The 20512-nt window shown below is 38.9% G+C and overlaps 1 protein-coding gene across 6 annotated transcripts in view; it reads left to right on the forward strand.

The window, feature by feature from the left end:
- The first annotated feature begins 1746 nt into the window (after nucleotides 1-1746).
- LOC144017597 (serine/threonine-protein kinase BRSK2-like) overlaps nucleotides 1747-20512 on the forward strand; it is a 50733-nt gene continuing 31967 nt past the window's right edge. For 4 of the 6 annotated variants that reach the window (XM_077519332.1, XM_077519335.1, XM_077519333.1 and 1 more), the window contains exon 1: nucleotides 1747-2178. In XM_077519332.1, the coding sequence (XP_077375458.1) occupies nucleotides 2085-2178 (94 nt within the window). In that variant the 5' untranslated portion in view covers nucleotides 1747-2084. The remainder of the gene's footprint in view (nucleotides 2179-20512) is intronic. The other 2 variants (XM_077519336.1, XM_077519337.1) reach the window with 1 other exon arrangement.

Here is a 20512-nt window from a genome sequence, read left to right on the forward strand (position 1 = left end):
TACTAAGTACTGTCTCAAATGTTCTCCAATTTTATTGACAACACTGGTTATCATAATTTGTGTATGAATTAATGGACCTCCCTGGTTCTCTAAAACAAACAAAAAAACTCAGCTTTACCCAGGCAGTCAGTCTAGCACCTTAGAGGACGGCGAAAACAACGGCTCACTTTTATAGCTGCAGCCTGCTGCATTTACCGTCTGCCATTGCCAGAGAGCATTGCCACCACGAAGGGAGAACAAACGCCCTCTGTGATTGAATGAGGAGAAAACTCTAAATTGATCAGTGCATGAGGGTCACAACCTCCCCCAGCTCACATTTTGGGTGGCTGGGGTGGGGTGAGTGTTCACTGGTGTTGTTGGTGTCACTTTTAATTAGAAGGAAATCATTTGGGTAGAAGCTGTCTCTTGGCGACTGGGTGTGACATGCCCCCTCGTCTTTGTTAGGGATACAGTTGTGAAGGGGGGTAGTTGGATTTGCGGGTAGATAAGAGAGGCAGATGGGGATGGGGGAGAGAGGGGGTGGTAGTAGGAGCCGGGATCCATCTGCCATAAAAGCGCGTTGCCTTTTGTTGTGGAGACATATAGCTAAATGTTGTCACCAACTGCCAAATCCAAATCCGGCAAATGTGGCCAAGCTCTCGCTCTCGCTCGCTCTCTCTCTCTCTCTCTCTCTCTCTCTCTCTCTCTCTCTCTCTCTCTCTCTCTCTCTCTCTCTCTCTCTCTCTCTCTCTCTCTCTCTCTCTCTCTCTCTCTCTCTCTCTCTCTCTCCCCCCCACCATCTCTCCGTCTGTCTTCAAGTCTCTTTCTCTGACTTTCTCTTGCCTCACGTACGCACGCGCACACTGAGGCATAATTCATCCTCATTTAAATTAATCGTCAAGTCACACTAAAGCTTAGGGTGACTTGATAATTACTCAGTTTAGGGTCTAAACTGGTAAAAAAGTAATTTTGCAAATCAACAGTCTATAGACTGGCATTAAGATGTTCTATTTGTCATGGTTCAGTGGGGTTGGATTTTTGTTTGGTGTTCATGTTGTCTTCTGGTTAGTGTTTTTGATATATGTTGTCTCATCATGCGTAACCATGTCCACCTGTGTGTCTTCCCTGCTCCGTGTGTTGACCAACCAGTGCCCTCAACCACTTGTGTCTCACCCATAGTAAGTGTGAATACAGTCTGTTGTTTTTGTTCAGTCTGTGTGGGAGCATTGTTGTTATGTCGTTGGCATGGTTCTGGTGTTTTTGGGCTTCAATTAAGTCAAGTTATTTATTTGTACTTGTTTGTGCTTGTTTTAGATTTTGTGTATCTAGTTTCTAGAGTACCTTTTGGTTTTTGTCTTATTAAACCACCACCTTTTGAGCACATCTGCCTCCTTTCTGTGCCTCCTTGCCCTTTCTGTGCCGCCTTGAGGCGAGATCACACTAGAAGGGTCAACTGGCTATTACCAGGTTAACTCTTTGACTGCCAAAGACGTTTCATGACGATTAGTAAAATTCCAATGAATGGAACGCGATCTTTCATTATTCTTTTTGCGTTGAAAGATGAGTTAAAATGCTCAAAAGCGGCTGGCACTGTGGATTTTTTTTATTTTGTTTTTATAACGCCTGGCAGTCAAAGAGTTTTAACAATAGCAGGGTGTTTTTTTTGTTTTTTGTTTTGTTTTTTTACCAGACCTAAATTGTTATCATGTGGATGGCGCACCCCTGTGGGTGAGGGACGTTATACCATTTATTTTGAAAGAAACAGCCGGAAGTACACCGCATCATCTTTACACTGGCGTAGGGTGCTTTCGAGACAACGGCGATAGATGCTGTCCCATCATTAGTTCACACCCAACAGCGCTGCAGCGCACCGCTCCGCGGGCTGGACCACCATGATACCCAGGTTTAAAGCCCAAAACTGAGCCGCATTGAGGAAGACGACTTCGGAGGACAGCAAGGAAGGGACGTGGATATACACGCAGGCGGGCGTACATTCGGAAACGCCGACAGAGGCGCTCCACTGCGCAGCAAAATTGCGGTTCTCTACCCAGGAACGTGTCCAAGTTGGACAAGAAGTATTCCCGCGCATCATTTCACGCCGAACCATGTCTTCATCGGGCAAGGAGGCCAACAGCGGGCATTGCGCCAACTATGTGGGACCCTACCGCTTGGAGAAGACGCTAGGAAAAGGACAAACAGGTTAGTGAGAAAGATGTATAGCTGTAGCGACGGATGCTGTTGCCTTGTTGGTCCTCGTCATCTCTGCACCGGCCTTGCTGACATAGCATGTGTATCGCCAAGGCTGCTTCTCTTGTGCTGGTGCTGCCGGTGATGTGCGTAATGGGAAGTGAGGAACGCCTGGAATTGCAGATGCGTTTGCACTGTGTTGCGTTTGTGGCTGTGCGGTGAGTACACAAGGGATGCTGCTCTCATTGTGGTGATGATGACGGTGGCGGGTGCTAGTATGCCTTTAATTCTTGTTGTCAGGCAGAGAGTGCTTGGTGATAATGGGCTCTTGTGATTTTTCTTGTCTATACTTCCGTTATAGCATCCGTTTGTCACATGGACACGCAGTGCTGAGGATGCTCTCTGCAAAGGCTGCTGCACTGTCCGGTTTTCAATTAAGGCTGACGCACGCACGTAAACGAGCAAGGCTCATTTTTGAGCCTTTGTATGCTCTATACAACTTTGTGATTGTTGTTTTTCTTTACTTTAGTTGTTTTTTTGCTCTTGCCCTGTGTTCAGGATTAGAATTTCAAAATAAAAGTTCATATGATAAGGAATTAAAAATATGTGCGTTTCAGACAAAGAACTTCAAATAGTTTTTTTTTTTTAATTATTATTATTTTCAAAATAGTAGGATGTCATGTTAATTTCTGTACATACTGTTTATATTTATGTATATACTGTATGTGCTTTCACATTGCATGCCATATTCTTTAAGTACTGTATTTGACTGTATTTGATGTACAGTGGTACCTCTACTTACGAAATTAATTGGTTCTGGAAGAAAGTTCTTAAGTAGAAAAATTTGTAAGTAGAGACGCATTTTCCATGTAAATGCCCTAATCCGTTACAAGCCTCCCAAATTTCAGACATAAATGTTTTATAAAGCATAAAAATGCATCAAAACATGTAACAAATACATGTTACAATTAGATTATTGCACACTAAATGAGAGGTGTGCATAATGTAAATAACAAAGAATAGAATAAAGAATAAAAATGATGGTCGTTCATTAGGGGTGTGAATTGCCTAGTACCTGACGATTCGATTCGTATCACGATTCACAGGTCACGATTCGATTCGATACCGATTAATCCCGATACGAATGGTCACGATTCGATACCGATTAATCCCGATACGAATTTATAAGTCGATTGTTGCGATTTTTTTCCATTCAAATTTAGAAAATACTATCAGTAAATTTGTACATGTACACTGTAAGATTTGTATGAATATATTTATCTAAAACTTGAGGCTTATAACCGTGAGCCACTGTACACAAACAGTTTGCAATCTGTTTCACATTTGAACAGCATTAAAATAAAAATCTTAAGGCTTAATGTGCCGTTCATATAACATTCTTCCATGCTCAAGGTGTGAATCCTAAAAAAAAAAAAAAAAATATCGATTCTGCCGATTATTGAATCGATTCGAGAATCGCGCGATGTAGTATCGCGATATATCGCCGAATCGATTTTTTTTAACACCCCTATCGTTCATTTACCTTTTTAACTGCTGTCCTCATCGTTTTTTTGCCCTCTGGTTCATGTTCTCCTCCCTCAGAAGTGTATTTTTTTTTTTTTTTTTTTTTTTTTTTTTTTAAACAAACCTTCGTTAATGTCCAATGCAAACATCATCTTAGTGAGCAAACGCCCGACTGGTGAACACTTTTTCTGGGCGATTCTTTTAAACAAATTCTGAAACTTCATGGAAACCTCCGGTATGGCGAGGCATCTTTTTAAAAAAAAAGGCCCGTCTCGTCGCAATTAAAAACTTACTGTGCCTTCATCAATCACCAATTGTTTGAATGTTTGCACAAATTCGTTGGCCGTTAGTTCATACATTTACGAAAAACTATCGGAACACTTCATGGGCCGCGGGATGAATGATGAGGACGCTGTATAGACACCGATCTAGTATAAGCTCATACCTATGGTAGAGGTTCCTCTTAGCCAATGGGATGCCAGAAACATGCACAAACACCGATCTCATATTTACGCTCATAGGTACCTATGGTAGGAAATAGCCACAGCCGAAAGTATGTTGCGTTCGGTAATGTATTTTTACCTTTCGTATCTAGAAATTTCTTTCGTAACAAGAGGCAATATTTTCCCGTTGAGGAGTTTCGTAACTCGAAAATTTCGTATGAAGAGACGTTCGTAAGTAGAGGTTCCACTGTACTTGGCGTAGGCATATTGATAATCGATCGTGAGACAAAGTATCACGATTTATCGCAAAATTTGAGATATTGTCACACTCTTGGTTAAGCCTGACATCACTTTTACAGTCATTGGCAGACTAGATGCCACATTATTGCAGTATTGTCTGTGGTGCGTGTCTGCGCTGTGGTGGTGTTGCACAAGTAGCCTACACAATATGCTTGCATTCTTACATCCTGCACACATTCCACCTTTCCACATTCGAGAAATAATTTAACCCACATTCACAAATTTTGTTTTTCGTTGCCAATAAGGCTGTGAATTATTATTATTATTATTATTATTATTATTATTATTATTATTATTATTATTATTATTATTATTTTAATGTTCTTAAATAGGTTTTTAAAAAGTCTTAAATTTAACTTGAAGAAACCTGTTGGAACCCTGTAAGTAGTGAAGGTCACTAGAGTTTGAGGTTGATCTAAGTCATGGCAGTGGAGGAAATGCTGGTCTTGGAGAAAGATGAAGAAGATGTGGTGGTCTTACTGGGGGAGAAGGGAGAGAATGGAGGCCCGCTCTCTCTTCTTCTCTGCTTGCAACAAGTACAGTCTTGCGGTGGGAGGTGTTGCCATCTAGTAGTGAACACTGTTATTACAACTTCCAACTCTACGGCTGTACAGTAATGATTTTGTTTTCAAATATTAATGGAGGGCAGCTAGTTTCCCATCTCTGCTTTATAATCAGTCTCATTTCTGACCTCTGGTATGGAATTATGCATTCTGATTATTCAACCTGATTTGTTTGACTTTTGAGGCATACTGTGTGTGTATCCATCCATTGTAATTATGTAGTGCCTTGGGCTGTGGAATGTTTTAAAATAACCACATTACGTCACAGTGGATTGATACTAAAACTGGCACAGAAGAAAGTGGATGAAATGGCAATCTCAATGAACACACGATCATGTCTTTTATCATTTATTCTATGCAAAATAAATGTGTTGTTGTGCACAAGGGCATGCCAATTTCAAGATTTGGTTTTAAACAACAATGCAGTAGGAGCATGATAACAAACACACATACACGCTCACGCACACACACACAGGGTCTCCCCGGTGGGGAAGCGAATCCACGCCACCTTCTCTTTCTTCTTTTTTAACAACTCGAGGTATGTAATTGAGTGACGTTTGCAGAGCAACCACGTAAAACTTTGTTTACTGACGGACACACGGGGTTTTTAGAAACTTTCGTTTTTAATGAAAAAAAAAAAATCCCTGTAGACATGTTTGCAAAAAAAACAAAAAAAAAACGGCTATGCGTATACAGGGCCTTACTTTTTCCCTCACACTGATCTCCAAGCGTGCAGACTCACACTGCGCTTCCGAAAATGATGCGTCAAATACGACCACGCTCGGCTGAAAGGCCGGCGCTCCGGAGGTCCGATTTGTTCAAAGTTCAGCCAGATGTACATTTTCTGTGCCTCACTGGCGATGCGTGCTGGATTTTTTCAAAGTCCTGCTTTTCCACAGGCACCACCAGCGGTTCGAATAGGAGAGTCGGCGGGCTCGGTACAAGAATTCTCCTTATGAACTCACAAATACCGCGAGAATTCATCTTGCAGAGCAAGATTACTTGTTCATGCGGACTATTTGATTGTTGTGAGGGTGTTAACTTCATTTGCGTGTGGGCATAAAAGAATGTGCTTGTGCTGGTGAGGCAGCTGCTGTGCAATCTCAAAAAGACAGGAACTCAGTTTGCTGGTGAGGTGACTGTATGAATTGAGGACTCCAGTGCTGAGCTGGCAGCAAGGTGAGGTCTGTACGGTATCAGGTGCGTGTGCGTGTGAGTGCACGTGCGTGCGTGCATGCGTGTGTTCTAAACCCAGGAGACTTCTGAGGCAGTCTACCAGGCTATTCTTAGATTGTTGACGTAAACGTCATCTGGTCTAATACTATTTTATTCATTGATATTATTATGCAAAACACTTTTGCATAGATTTAACTATGGCAGTCTCTGCTGTAGCATCTATTTCTTATTCAAATGTAATTAATTTAATCAGCTATTTTCAAAATAGAATTATTTTTGATTCACACAATGAGACAACTTCAATCAGTAGAGCGAGATCATACAAGCTAATTTGGCCATCAGGCTTGACCTCTCTCATGGTTAACACCATCTCGGATAAATGGCAAGCTTCTGTTCTCAGCTACGAGACTTGAGTTGAACAATGCAACCATGGTGTGTATCTAGTCAGTGACTGAATGGCGTGAGGGTGCGCTGAATGAACAATTAGTGTTTGTGGGTGTGTGAGAGAGAGTGAGCAAGTGTATGTCGGGGTGAAGAACTCCTCTTCATATTTTCATTCCCTTGGCCTGATGCTCATTTTCAAAGTGCTCGCCAACAGGAGGGCTGGTTGCCATGGTTTCATGTGTCATCCTGTGACAATGACGGCTGTCTTCCTTCAAACTCTCCGTCTTTTTCTTTTGTACTAACTCCTTTTGCATAAGCAGATGGTGGAATGATTACATCTTTCGATTCATCCTTGTAACTCACTTAGAGGTTTAAGATTACAGAAATAAAATAATGCATTTTTTTGGATGCATATTATCTATATTATTTTTGCCCGTTTTGGCTTTCTTGTGCCCTTGAATCATGAAAATCATGTCTACACCCATGGTATAATGTAGTGCTGGGCGATATGGCGATATATATCGCCATGATGATAGAATATTAGGCAATCCCCCTCTCGCCTACTTCTTATTAATTTACTGATGTAAAATGTGTTTATTTGTTACCTTCTTCTTTATGTTTTATGTACAGCACTTTGTATACAGCAATGCCTGTTCTTAAAGCGCTTTATAAATAAAGTTGAGTTGAGTTGAGTCATTTACACTCTTTTTTTTTTTTCTTTTTTTTTTTTTTTTTAGGCAAAGATGTCCATGTATGCAGTATTAGAACGCTACAGTATTATTTTTGTCATTATGCATGCAGTTGATGTATTTAAGTGCCATACAAGAGGAAGAAATGACTTTTGCAGAACAACTTCCGTCTCCGTAACATTTACGTTATTAAAAAACAAAAAAACAAAAAAAAAACAACTAATATTAATACTGTACTAATACTGAAACTAACAAACTAAACTAAAACTACTACTAAACTAAAACTACTAGAACTAAACTAATAAAAACTAACAGAACCACCCTGAAAACTAATAAAAATTAACTAAAATGAAAAATTCCAAAACTATAATAATTTACTGCCATGTTACAAATAAATTGGTTTATATATTTATTTAAGTTTGGACACCCCTGATTTAGAGATTTGAATACAAATAAAAGAATCTTAAAGTGGACTCTAAATTTCACGGGCAGCCAGTGAAGAGAGGCCAGGATAGGGGTTATGTGTTCCCTCTTACGGACACCAGTAAGGAGACAAGCAGCAGCATTTTGGACAAGCTGGAGACGCTGCAGGGAGGACTGGCTGATTCCAAAATAGAGTGCATTACAGTAATCCAACCGAGATGTAACAAAGGCATGGATTTACAAAATAATGCTAGATACATCGCTGAACAGAAAATGAAGTGTTATGGCGTCCCATACGTCAGCCGGGAGGTGTGGCTTTGAAGAACGGACACAGTACAATATTGAGGATAAGCAGTTCAGAACGTGGATGGATATACCACTGTATATCAGTGGTATATTGAATAAATAATATTTTTACATTTATTAATTTTAATTTACCTGTATTAATTTTATTAAAAAAAATAAAAAAGTAGTAGCACTACTGGATGTATTTCTCATTTGATACAAATATGGTAAATTTCACAATAAAATTATTGTATTGTATTATGTATATATTTTTTTGTAGAATAACTGAAAATATATCTTGGTATATCATTCTGGTGCTATAAAATGGGCTATATCATGATATAAGAAAATTTCCATATCACCCAGCAGGACTAGTATAATGCTTCCTGAAAAATGCCAAATCTGTATATCTGCTCTTTTTAATGGTTAATCGTGTGCATGCGTGCGTGTTCATGTGTGTTATGTACATGTGTGTTTGCACATGCTTGTGCCCGTGTAAAGGCAGCAGAGAAATCCAAGCGCAGATGGCTGACTTTAAGTGGCTGAGATATACAGCTTCATTATCAGCAGGTTGCAGGTGGCAACACTCCCACCACTTTGAACATGAAGGCTCATGTATGCAGCCGTGTGTGTGCGTGTGGGGGGGTGCGTGTGTGAAAATATGCTTAGTGTTTATTATACAGACGGGTATCTTTTTTAATTTTTTTATTTATTTATTTATTATTTTTTTGTACAACTTAGTAGGGGTTCCCTTAAACTTAGAATAAATACAAATGAGTGCAAAATACAGTAGAGCTGTCAAAATTATTGCCTAATCGACAAGTAATCGATTATCAAATTAGTCAACAATTATTTTAATAGTCAATTAACCGTTCGGAGCCTTTTTTTTTTTTTAATTAAAAATTGTCCAAATCCTCTGATTTCAGCATATCAACACTAATTGTGACAGTGAAATGTTTTGCTTTCTGAACTCTTGTCACTTCAGACAGTGAAGCGATGAGTAATTGCAAAAGCTCTTATATGTATAAGTAATTATTACCGGTAATAAAGTTGCCTGCATTTTGTTGCGTCTCCTGCTAGTATTTATTAATGCTTCAACGAATACATCAGTCACAAACTTATTTATTTAGCAATGGTGACGTTTCAGCAATGCACATTGCACACACATATTTTAAAATAGACACAGGACCCCAAACATTTTCGATAATTGCTACTGAACATTTTCTAGACATTCTAAACAACCACAATAAAAATAAAAGATTAACTCACCATACAGTAGCTGCATTTCAACAATCCATGGTGGTTTTTATTCTGTGCTGTCGTACCATCCATCCATCCATCCATCCATCCATCCATCCATCCATCCATCCAACCAACCAACCAACCAACCAACCAACCAACCAACCAACCAACCCACCCACCAACCAAAACCCATTTTCTGAGCCACTTATCTTCGCTAATATTCGCTATTTAGCTAAACTAAGCTAATCTAATGCTCGGCGGCCCAGCTGTAATCAACGGCTCGTTCGGATTGACGAAAGGAATATACCACCCCTGTGATTCCAAATGAAATTCCGTTCAGGTTCAGCCGTTTCATTTCGATCGAGGTGTTTACATGGAGCATTTTCATTCCGTTTGGCCTTTCTGATTCATTCTAATCGGAATACATGGCTCCATGTAAACCAGGCTAGTGACGTATATTGAGCATGTATTGATGACATCTGCATGGATCATTCAAGGAGAAATTGGGTTTTTAAATCCTGCTGGCGGCTCTTCCATGAGTTTCTATCAGTCCCAATAATCTCTCATAACTGTTATCAGCCTCATTGCAGCTGAAGGTGGAGGTACTAAAGTAAAATTAACCAAGCAGCAAGAATAGTCTTGAGGCTGATTTACTGATAGCCATCAAATGGTCCAGCACTTTATTCTCAGCCGTGAAGTTTTATTGCTTGAAATATTTATATTCACATTAAGAGGTTATCATTTAAAAAAAAAAAAAATGCAAATTGCGCGTATAATGAAGTTACTGCCCACTACAGTTAACTAAATGTAAAAGGTTTACTCCAGAAATGTGTTTCCAATGCCTGTCGTGCTTAAAGGGAGGGCACAATAGAACATGAGGAAAGATGCACACAGAATTATTGAGTCATATGTTATTTTGAGTGAGTTGTCATGGACTGCTTTCACTTGAACGGCAAATTATCCTTCACATTTGCAATGCCAAAGTGCAATGACAATTGGCCGTCTTAAATTCCCAGAAAGCTTCCGTGGCTGACATTTGTGAAAACTACAAGTAAAACATCTGCATTTTTGTTTTCTCCCCTCCTCCCCCAGTAAAATTTCTTGTGGTAAAGGAGCCGTTTTGCTTCAAATGTTTATTACAGAATTGAACATCCATCATATTTCCACATTTAAAAATAAATAAATAAATAAATTAAATTATACAGAAATGCCATCGTTCTCCTTGCCCGACTGGTTTATCTCAATTCAAAAGCAATTTGGATTTTACTTCTGAGTCAGCACCTGCCTGCATGAGTCAAGGGGAATTAAGGTTCATTCCAGATTTAAATTAAAGAGTTTTTTTTTACTTCTTCCGACTCCCGTTTGAACATATAAACGGTGCTTAATGATAATTATTATGTGTTTTTTCCAATTCCTTTTCTTTCTTTCTTTTTTATTTTTTATTTTTTTATTTTACCTATTGGGATATCTTATGTTCCTTCTTATGTTCAATAAATACATGTATTGCAGGATGGAGTATAAATTATAATACGAAATTGTTTTCAAACCATAGAAGGGGAATTAAGTTGGTCAAATTCCTTGCTAGCTAGAAGTCATTGGTATGTTATTATCAATCCATCCATCTTCTTAAGGCAGCTGATGTTTGCTGTGGGGAATCCTTTTTTATTTTTTATTTTTTTATTTTTTTTTAGTCCACTGGTCCAGTATGCAAAGACAATGGGAATGCAGGTGGTGTCGGGTAGGGGCCGGATCCAGACCCACCAGCCATGTAAGAGTGGCCTTAATCTTCCTCTAATCCAACCATACAGTGTGTAACAGACTAACACATGCAGTGAATCTGTCACACAAAACCAAATGAGGACAGGGTGAGAATCAGACATTTTGGACTTTTTTTTCCATTTTTTGTAAATCAGATATCAAAAAACATAGAGAAGGACAGAAAATCTTGTTTTAAAATTAATTCGAAGCAGATTATTTGTGGTGTCTTACATTAAAAATCAGTATTAATAAAATCACATTAGACCATTGAGCATGTTGTGAAGTTGCTGTACACTGTTACAAATGGAGAGGATTACAAACAGTTCATATAGATTTGTCATAGACAATATTATGCATATGCCCACTAAAAAATATCAACCTGGAACCAGTTGAGTGTGGTCCCAGAGAGACCAACAGCAGTCTGAAGGCGATGGAGCAGGATGTTATGGTCCACACAGTGTCAAAAGCGGCTGACAAGTCCAGTAGGAGGAGGAGAGACGGTGAGCCCCGGTCTGTGGTCACAAGCAAATCGTTTGTGACGCGGACCAGGGCTGTCTCTGTGCTGTGTGCAGAGCGGAAGCCAGACTGCAACTTTTCATAAAGGTTATGGGTGCGGAGGTGATTGTGGAGTTGGGTAGTGCTGTCACTAACAACTTTTTTTTTTAAATCGAGTCACCTATCAATTATTCAATCAATTAATCAACTAATAGCACGCCCAAAATAAATAAATAAATAAATAAATAATATTTTTTTTTCATCTTTTTTTTTAATTTTTTTTGTCCACAAAGGTTGTTTTTTTTGTCCACAAAGGTTGAACCTGAGTTGAATTTAGTGGATAGAAATACTCATCATTCCTTATCTTCTGCACACAAAGTTAATTATGTACAGAGCATTGTTATATTCTGAACACATACGTACTCATATGTACTCATGCAAACACAAACTAACACACGGCAACAACTGGGACTACAAAGGCAGGTGGGTGGGCTCAAGAGGAGGATGGGGTGCAACAGAAAGTGGGAGGGGGATGGGCATGCATTGTGGAAAAAAAAAACAATAAAAGCTGTGGGGGGAGAGGATAAATAGATGAGTGGGGGAAGGATTATGAGGTCCAAAAACTGAGGGCTTGCAAAAAAAAAGAAAAAAAGAAAAGGAAGAGCTGCCACAACGGAAGAGAAAAGAGAGCTACAGCATGAGAGAAGTCATGGAGAGAAATGGCACACATGGGACAAACAAAATAAGGGCCGTCTTTGTGATGAGCAGTGTGATACCATCCATCCATCCATTTTCTGAACCGCTTGTTCCTCACAAGGGTCGTGGGGGTGCTGGAGCCTATCTCAGCAGGCTTTGGGCAGCAGGCGGGGTTACACCCTGAACTGGTTGCCAACCAATCGCAGCAGTGTGATACCCTGGTTGTCAAGTGTGAAAGCTGAATGAGTGATGTAATTAGGGTCGGTGATATGGGCTAAAAAAAAAATATATATATATATATATATATATATATATATATATATATATATATATATAGAACATGCAAACTCCACCCAGGAAGGCTGGAGCCTGGACTCGATCTTGCATCCTCAGTACTGGGAGGCAGATGTGCGAACCACTCGTCCACCGTGCTGCCCTGCCTATAAATAGTCCAAGCAAATCTTCCCTTGAGAGATAGTTTATTTCTATTTTCTTGCACCAGGAAAAAGCATATGGAAGCATATGGAAAAAAAGCTTGTATACTTCACATCTGGGGGAAAAAAAACACACAGTGGGCCCGAAACTTCCATACATGTGGTTTTAACATTCATTTCAGATTGCCTAAAAAATGTGGTTAATGAATGTTTATTTTTCTTTATGAAGAAAATAATGGGCCACACTTTATAATTTTTCTTGCATGATCTTTTCAGTTCATAAAATATTCTTGAAGAACTGAATTTGTGTGATTGCGGTTTTCTGTCTTCAGAGTGACTCTCTGTGCCAGCAGCTGTCTGCATTCAATTCATCCTCTCCAGAAGAGCCAGCCCTTTGTGGCCCATTGTTGCTTCTTGATGGGAGGTTGGGCTTAATTGGCCGGAGTCCTATCTGTCACACAGTATGGGCCTTTGAACGTGGAAGAAGTGTGATTGCATTTGTGGCTGTTTAGAACTCTCCACAACACTTGAGTGTTGCCCTTCAAAACCTCAGTGCGCCATTGTTTGCACATAGCCACCCAAAAAAGAACTACAGTGCCATTTAATGCATGATGTGCTCTAAAAACACACTCAAACACAAAGTCAGCTCCAGTGTATTTGTTACATTTTATATGACAAAACTGCACTTAGTTATAAACTAAAACACATAACAAATTTGACATCTTGGAGCCACAGAGTGACGATATTCAATGCTTAAAATGAATGTTCATACAGACAGATAGCTTCTATCTTTTCAGCTGCCATGTGGACATTCATCCCCGAGCTCACTTTTCAGGTCTCAGCACGATTTAAGGGGTTAAAGAAGTAGGAATTACGAGAGCTGGTGTTTTGGGTCGGGGAGGGACTTGGACAGGAGTGTGATGGATCGAACAAAGTTTAATTTAGATGTGACTGAGTGTGAGGGATGGGATCTACTGACCTTTATCGTCCCTTTGTCTCAGCGCTGTCAGGTCCAATGGAAGCTTCTGTCTAGCTCAACATTTAATAGACAGATGAGGATCTTTCTGCAAATGGAGTCGTCACTATCCGTAGATGGCGACATGAACAGAGTAATAAAGGACACAGCAGGACTGAATTGGGGTATCGAAACAAGATGGCATTGGACAAAGGCAGAGTTAGTCATCACTTGATGACGTGCAGAGTTCAGGGTTTTTCCTGACTCAAATTGAGTCAGAGGTGGTATCATCCTGACAATGATGTGTGACTACCGATACCAGGTATTTGTGCCAATACCAGTCTTATTTTAAGGTATCGGTACTCAACCGGTGACCGATACCATTATCTGCCACCCTCCTGTGGCCGTTTTATGATTAGGGACAAGAAATAAAAAATTATGTGAATACAAATTTGCCATTAACTTGAGGTCTAACTAGACCTAACTAGAGGTCTTTCTTGAAAATCATGACATTTATGTGTGGGGAATTGTATTTACTAGTCAGTATTTGGTATCAGTAGCGGTGACTACTCAAGAGTTGCGTATCGGTCGGGAAAAAAGTGGTATCGAACATACCTAATCCTGACCATGCACCATAATGTGCATGTATTCTGTAAATTCAACAGACTCACTTTCATTTTTACAAACAACATAATAATTTCATGTTTCAATAATAAGAATAATAGTTTCAATAAGAGTATGACTATTATCATGTTAAAGCATTCATTCATTATCAGTCACTTAAGGCTGGAGGTGGTGAGCAAATAAGATGGAGGTGGCCGCCGCTGGATTTTGTACACAGGAAAAACCCTGGAATGATTTGGCCACTGAGCTGTTGTTTTGCTAGAAATAGAACGGGTCCATGAATGCTTACAAATGCAATAGTTGAAAAAAGAAAAACGTCTACTGAACAAAGTCTTTTGTTTAAGACGTCACCACAGGGCCACCAGCGATAACAATATCCGATGTTAAGGCTTTGTTTTGAATGTTACCAAATTCTAATTCAAACCATCATTCGATGCTTAAGATGGAACCAGAGAGTAATGATTTTTCAACACATAATTTTAAGTAATGTTCTACTGTCGGTTCAAATGGCCGTTTTTGTCATGTCTGGGGTCACGCCAGGGTTAAGTTTGAGTTCATGACCTGTTAAGTTTGGGTTCATGACCTTGAGGTCAAGTGTCTGTTATGTACTGATGTAACAAGTGTCTGTTTTGAACTGATGTAACTAGCATCTAGTTTCAACTGGTTTTAGGCTATGTGATGTTATGTGATGTCAAGGGCTATGTGATGTCAAGAATCTTTAATCACTTTACCTGCTCAAGCCAATCAGATAATTCCATGTCAGTCCTGTTACCCACATGTCTAGCCACAACCAATCAGATCAATTCCTTGTCTATATAAGGCTCCTGAGAAGTGTGTGTCTTTGTCGGATTATTACCTCTGTTATCACTGTCCTCTGTGCAACTCTCTTTGTTTCTCGTCTAGTCAAGTTTGTTCCACGCCTCTCGATGTGAATAAATAGTTAAAATCTTATTTGTGTCTGCGCTTTGGGATCCAACCTCCAGCTCATGACAGTTTTAACAAATGTTACACATTTTTTTTAACCTGAAAACCACACCTTGAAGTCGATTCAAACCAATCCAGGTCATTAAGCATCCTGCAAATGTGAACCGCTAAGCACGTGTCGTGAATTTTATTACTGTGCTGCAGTTTTTCAATTTGAGAGATGTACTACACAAACTACACACTTGGCTCAGTGGTAGAGTGGTTGTCTCCCATCCGTAAGGTTGTGGGTTCGATCCTCACCCCTGATGACCATGGTGCAGTGTCCTTGAGCAAGACACTTAACCCGGATATGCTCCCAATGGACTTGTCAGCGCCTTGCATGACAGCAGCTTTGTGACCTTCTGTCTGTGAAAGGTGCTATACAAATGAAAGTTACTTCCTTACTTAGACTAACACATTGATATTCTTTTTTTTTTTCTTTTTTTTTTGTGAAGATCTATTTGGGGAAACAAAGCAAGACTAACATATACTTTATGTAGAGTGGGAATTGCAGGATATTTTGTTTGTTTGGGGGTTTGTTTGTGTTTTGCTTTAGTGCACAGAAAAGACTGCACTGGGATCAAGCCCCCTCTCACCTTGTCTCCCGTACCCCCTCTCTTCTTCACACCAGCCATTCTAGTGGAAATGGGATGTGGAGCAATGAGAGCTTAAACCCAACCCCCATCAGCCCCACAACCACACAGATGTTGCATGTCTGCAACAGCTCTAAAACCCCCTAAACCCCCTTTTTCATAAAACCTCCCTTTATACTGCAGATGAACTCATGCTCCGCTTTTCCGTCTACCCAAACAGGCAAAAGGGAATCCTTTTGTGTCTGCAGGAAAAATGAATGCAACATTTTTATTTATTTTTATTTTTTTACAAATATGATAAAGAGACAGAAGTAAACGCTTGTTATATGTTTTATGAATGAATTTACTCCCTAAAGACAAAGGTATATATTAGAGCAGTCAAAATTAGTCGATTAATCAACAAGTAATCGATTATCAAATTACTCCTCAACTATTTTGATAATCTAGTAATTGGAGCCATTTTTTTTTATTTTAAATTGTCTCAATCCTGTGATATCAGCATATCAACAGTAATTGTTCACTAATTTATGGAGTCCTTCCTTAAAAAAAAAAAAAAAAAAAAAAAAAAAGACTGATTATCTTCTGTGTTTAATCAGAGTAAGACATTTTCAAACGTGTCTTTTTTTACTTTGAAAACAATGACCGAACTGGTAACATAGTACAACATCAATCGCCCCTTTTTTTTTTTTTTTTTTTTTAAAGGGATACTTTACATTTTTGGCAGTCAAACATTAATATTTTGCCTATAATAAATTTGATATTTTCATTCTTTTTCATTTACAATTAGTACCTTCAAAAACACATTTTGCAACTTGCTGTCGACTGAAAATGACATCCTAAGGGCTCAGGTAACCAATCAAGACTCAGCTTGTGAATGTCACATGACCAAACCTAGAACACAGGTGAGCTGTGATTGGTTACCTGAGCCCTTGTGATGTCATTTTCAGTCGACAGCAAGTTGCAAAATGTGTTTTTAAAGGTACTAATTGTATGTTAAAAATAATGAAAGTATCAAATTAATTATAGACAAAATATTAACATTTTATTGCTATAATGGGAAAAATAAGTGAAGTATCCCTTTAATCACTATACAAATATCAAGTACAAAATAAACAGCAATCACTGTTTAATAAACAGTAATCGGTGTTGGGGGGGGATGCTTTTGGAATACATTTTAATGCAAAATTAAAATGAATCAGATTAGTTGATTAATCAATAGAAAAATCGATAGACTAATCGATTCTAAAAATGTTCGATAGCGACCAGACTGGTATATATACCGAACAATATTTTAGGGAACATCAAACTCATTGCTTTTATAACATTGACTGACAGATGATAAGCAGATATGTTATGTCCCTTTTTTTTTTTTTTTTTTTTTTTAGTACATTGTCAGAAAGAGCCCAAGTTCTAAGAGTTGGTGCTACCCGACAGGAATATGCAAGTAAATCTGTTGTCTGCGCTTTTGGTATGTGTGCTTCAGCAGTCAGTCCTGTTGGTTGAAAGCTCCAGTTAGTTGGCGTTGCGCCATCAGTCAGACGTATTGTGAGTGGCCACTTGCAGAGATCTTTGATTGCAGCTCGGCGCCTGCAGAGGTTGTGCCTCTTCCCACTGAGACTAACAGCTCAACCCTTCAGCTCACTCAGCAGCATCACATATTACACATTGAGACACAAAGGCAGGTGAGCTGGATTCATTTAAGCCTTTTGTGTATACAGCGCAAATGAGAAAGAGGTTCGCTTGATGCTCAGTATGATTTATCTTTTTATATTTATTGAAGTTGGGTGTGCACTTACACTATGGTTGTTTTTACCTTTTGAGTAGGCAATATCAAAATAATTTGGGAAAAATGTTTTTGTCTTATCCAATCTAACTAATCTATCCATCAATTATTTAGATTTTAGTTTTATCCATGTTGTACTCATAGTCATCAGTGCATGCATGGTGTGTGCGCGTGTGTGCGTGTGTCAGTCAGTCAGTGAGATTTGCCAGACTTTGCTCCTTTGTCTCTGTATGACACCTCGTCATCTGTTTCACATTTGTCCTGGTTTTTGTTTTCATAAATATTGATGTTCCTCTTAGCTCATAGTTGCTAACTCTCAACTCAACTCAACTTTATTCATAAAGCGCTTTAAGAACAGGCGTTGCTGTATACAGTGCTCTACATAAACATCAGTTTTGCAGTAAACAACACAGCAAGGGAGCATATCATTATTTATTTTAAATATAAATTGGGCTGTTTTAAAGTCAATCGTTAAATTTGAGTATGTGATTTTATAAATACATTATTTATAAAACTAATGCGATTGGCTGGCAACCAGTTCAGGGTGTACCCCGCCAGCTGGGATAGGCTCCAGCACCCCTGTGACCCTTATGAGGAGCAAGCGGTGAAGAAAATGGATGGATGGACGGATTATTAGTAGGTACACAATAATCAGTAAGGTTAATTATTCTGATTGCTTTCTTCTGTAAAATACAGTTTGTTATTGATGTATATGTATGTCCCCAAACCTCCACACAATAACTCATGTATGGAACTAAGAAAGAACTAAACAGCTAGTGTGGAGAATTTTGGTTAAAGATATACTTTATGATATCGGAATCAAATTGGAGCCATGACCACATCATAAACAGCTTCACTTGCATACAACATTGATTTCAAATTATGGGTTAATAATATTAATGTAATGAACCAATTTTGTTCAAACCTGACTAGTCACAAGACACTCATTTGCTGCAATTGTACTTTCCCATCTGGCTGTCTAAATTATGATCTCTCATCAAAGCGGTGTACCTTCTGTCAGTCTGGCAGCATGTCCTGTGCACTATTAATGGGCATCTTTGTCTGGATGTGGCAAAGGCTTTCTTTTTTTAGGACCCAATTATAAATGTAGGGAGAGGACGTGAGAAGGGGTGATGTCATAGCTGCTGCAGCATGCTTTGTTGCTGTGCTCTTGGTGGAACGTATGCTCGAGTCTTTTCAAAACAGTCATTTGTTGACGGGGGGAGTCAGCCCGCACAAAGTTCGGATTTTTTTGTGTGTGTGGTAAGTTTTGCGAATCAATGGCTTCATTTGAGGAGCAAATTTCGAATTGTGTGCAGCAATTTTTTTGATTGTTTTTGCAGCCGGTTAATTCCAGGCATGTAAAGGGTTTTATTAATAAAATAAAATAAAATAAAATAAAATAAAATAAAATAAAATAAAATAAAATAAAATAAAATAAAATAAAATAAAATAAAAATGCTAATGTTAAATGAGCTAGCCATGCCAATCTTAGGTCAGCTTCATAATTTGCGCGGCTTCTTCCTCCCTCCTTTTAGACTTAGAATTAGACTTAACTTTATTGATCCCTTTGGGATGGCTCCCTCTGGGAAATTTACATTAAAAGGAGGTTTAATAAGTTAAAAGACCTAAAAAAAACTAAAAAAAAAAAACGGAAGAGCTACTGGAGAGGCAGCCGTTCACCTACAAATGTGCTGGTGAAAATTTAATCCAGTCGCATGGCGCTAGTACATGTTTAAATGATTTTGATTTGCTTTGTTTATTGAACATATATAAACAAGTAGCAGAAAAAAAAAAAAACAGATTAAAAAAAATAAAAGGAGACCATATACAATCATCATTAGTCACAGTTTACAGTTGTGTTTGGGGCGGGACATGCAGCTGTGACGAAACCAGGAAGCCAGCGCCGATGCCGAGGCAAACAAACAAACAAACAAACCTAACATGGACGAATGGACGCTGCAATTAATTCTGTTCTCGCAGAATTACTCACTGCTTCCTTGTTGAATGTTGAACAGCGAGAGGCACTCCGTGCATTTCTAGCTGGTAAGATGTTTGTGCTTTTTTCCCCTTTCGAGGAGAACGAAGACGACATTTTCATCCGTGGCCGTGATTGATCAAAACAAACGTCACAATGCCGTATTGTCCAATCAGCTCAAAGTATTGTACAGAATGCCCCGCCTTTCCCGAGCAAATTACCATGGAGCAGTCCCAGATTGATATTGTGGAGAACTCCCTTGAGTGAAGTGCAATATCAATCTGGCTATTGCCAGGTTATGTGGATGTGGCGTAATCATTGCATTGATTGCTGAAACGGATCAAATGAGATTTGTGTTAAAAATGTTTAGCAACCTGCAACCCTTGTGAGGAGTAAGCGGCCAAGAAAATGGATGGATGGATGTTTAACAAAATTTTAGTTGTTTCATTTGTTCTGTAGTCATTGTCAAGCACAGCAGTATCTCACAATTGTTTCGTGTTGATCTTAGTCCTTAATCTGCAACAAGAACCAAATTTAAGGCAATGATCATTAATTTTCTATACTTTTGTGCTTTGAATTTATTTTAGCTGGAATTTAACAAGACAGCAATAAAATCCCCACAATCATTATGCTTTTCCTTTCCCAGCCAAATCTCTCTTCTTTCTTGTCTGTTCTTTGCTCTCCTTATATCATTCCAATAGGGATGGAACAAATCAGTACAAGTCAAATCTCTTTTGCTTTGTATGTAGTCCAATCACTTGCATTCAGAGGAGAACATTCCATGACAACCTAATTTGACCCGACATAGTTACCTTTTTAAATTTAAAACAGTGCTCTTGTCTTCATTAGAGTCTGCAGTCTTCCCTTTCTGCTTGTCCTTATCCCACTGTTATAGTGACAGTATTATTTCCAATTTAGTCGCGAGACTCGCTACTGTGGAAACTGCACCATTAATTGTATTATCGGTGATTCGGTTCCCAGATGAGTGATCACAAGAAATTGGGCAGGCATAAGTTTTATTATTGATTAAACATTGAA

The sequence above is a fragment of the Festucalex cinctus genome, chromosome 4 (assembly GCF_051991245.1).
Source record: "Festucalex cinctus isolate MCC-2025b chromosome 4, RoL_Fcin_1.0, whole genome shotgun sequence".
Lineage (NCBI taxonomy): Eukaryota > Metazoa > Chordata > Actinopteri > Syngnathiformes > Syngnathidae > Festucalex > Festucalex cinctus.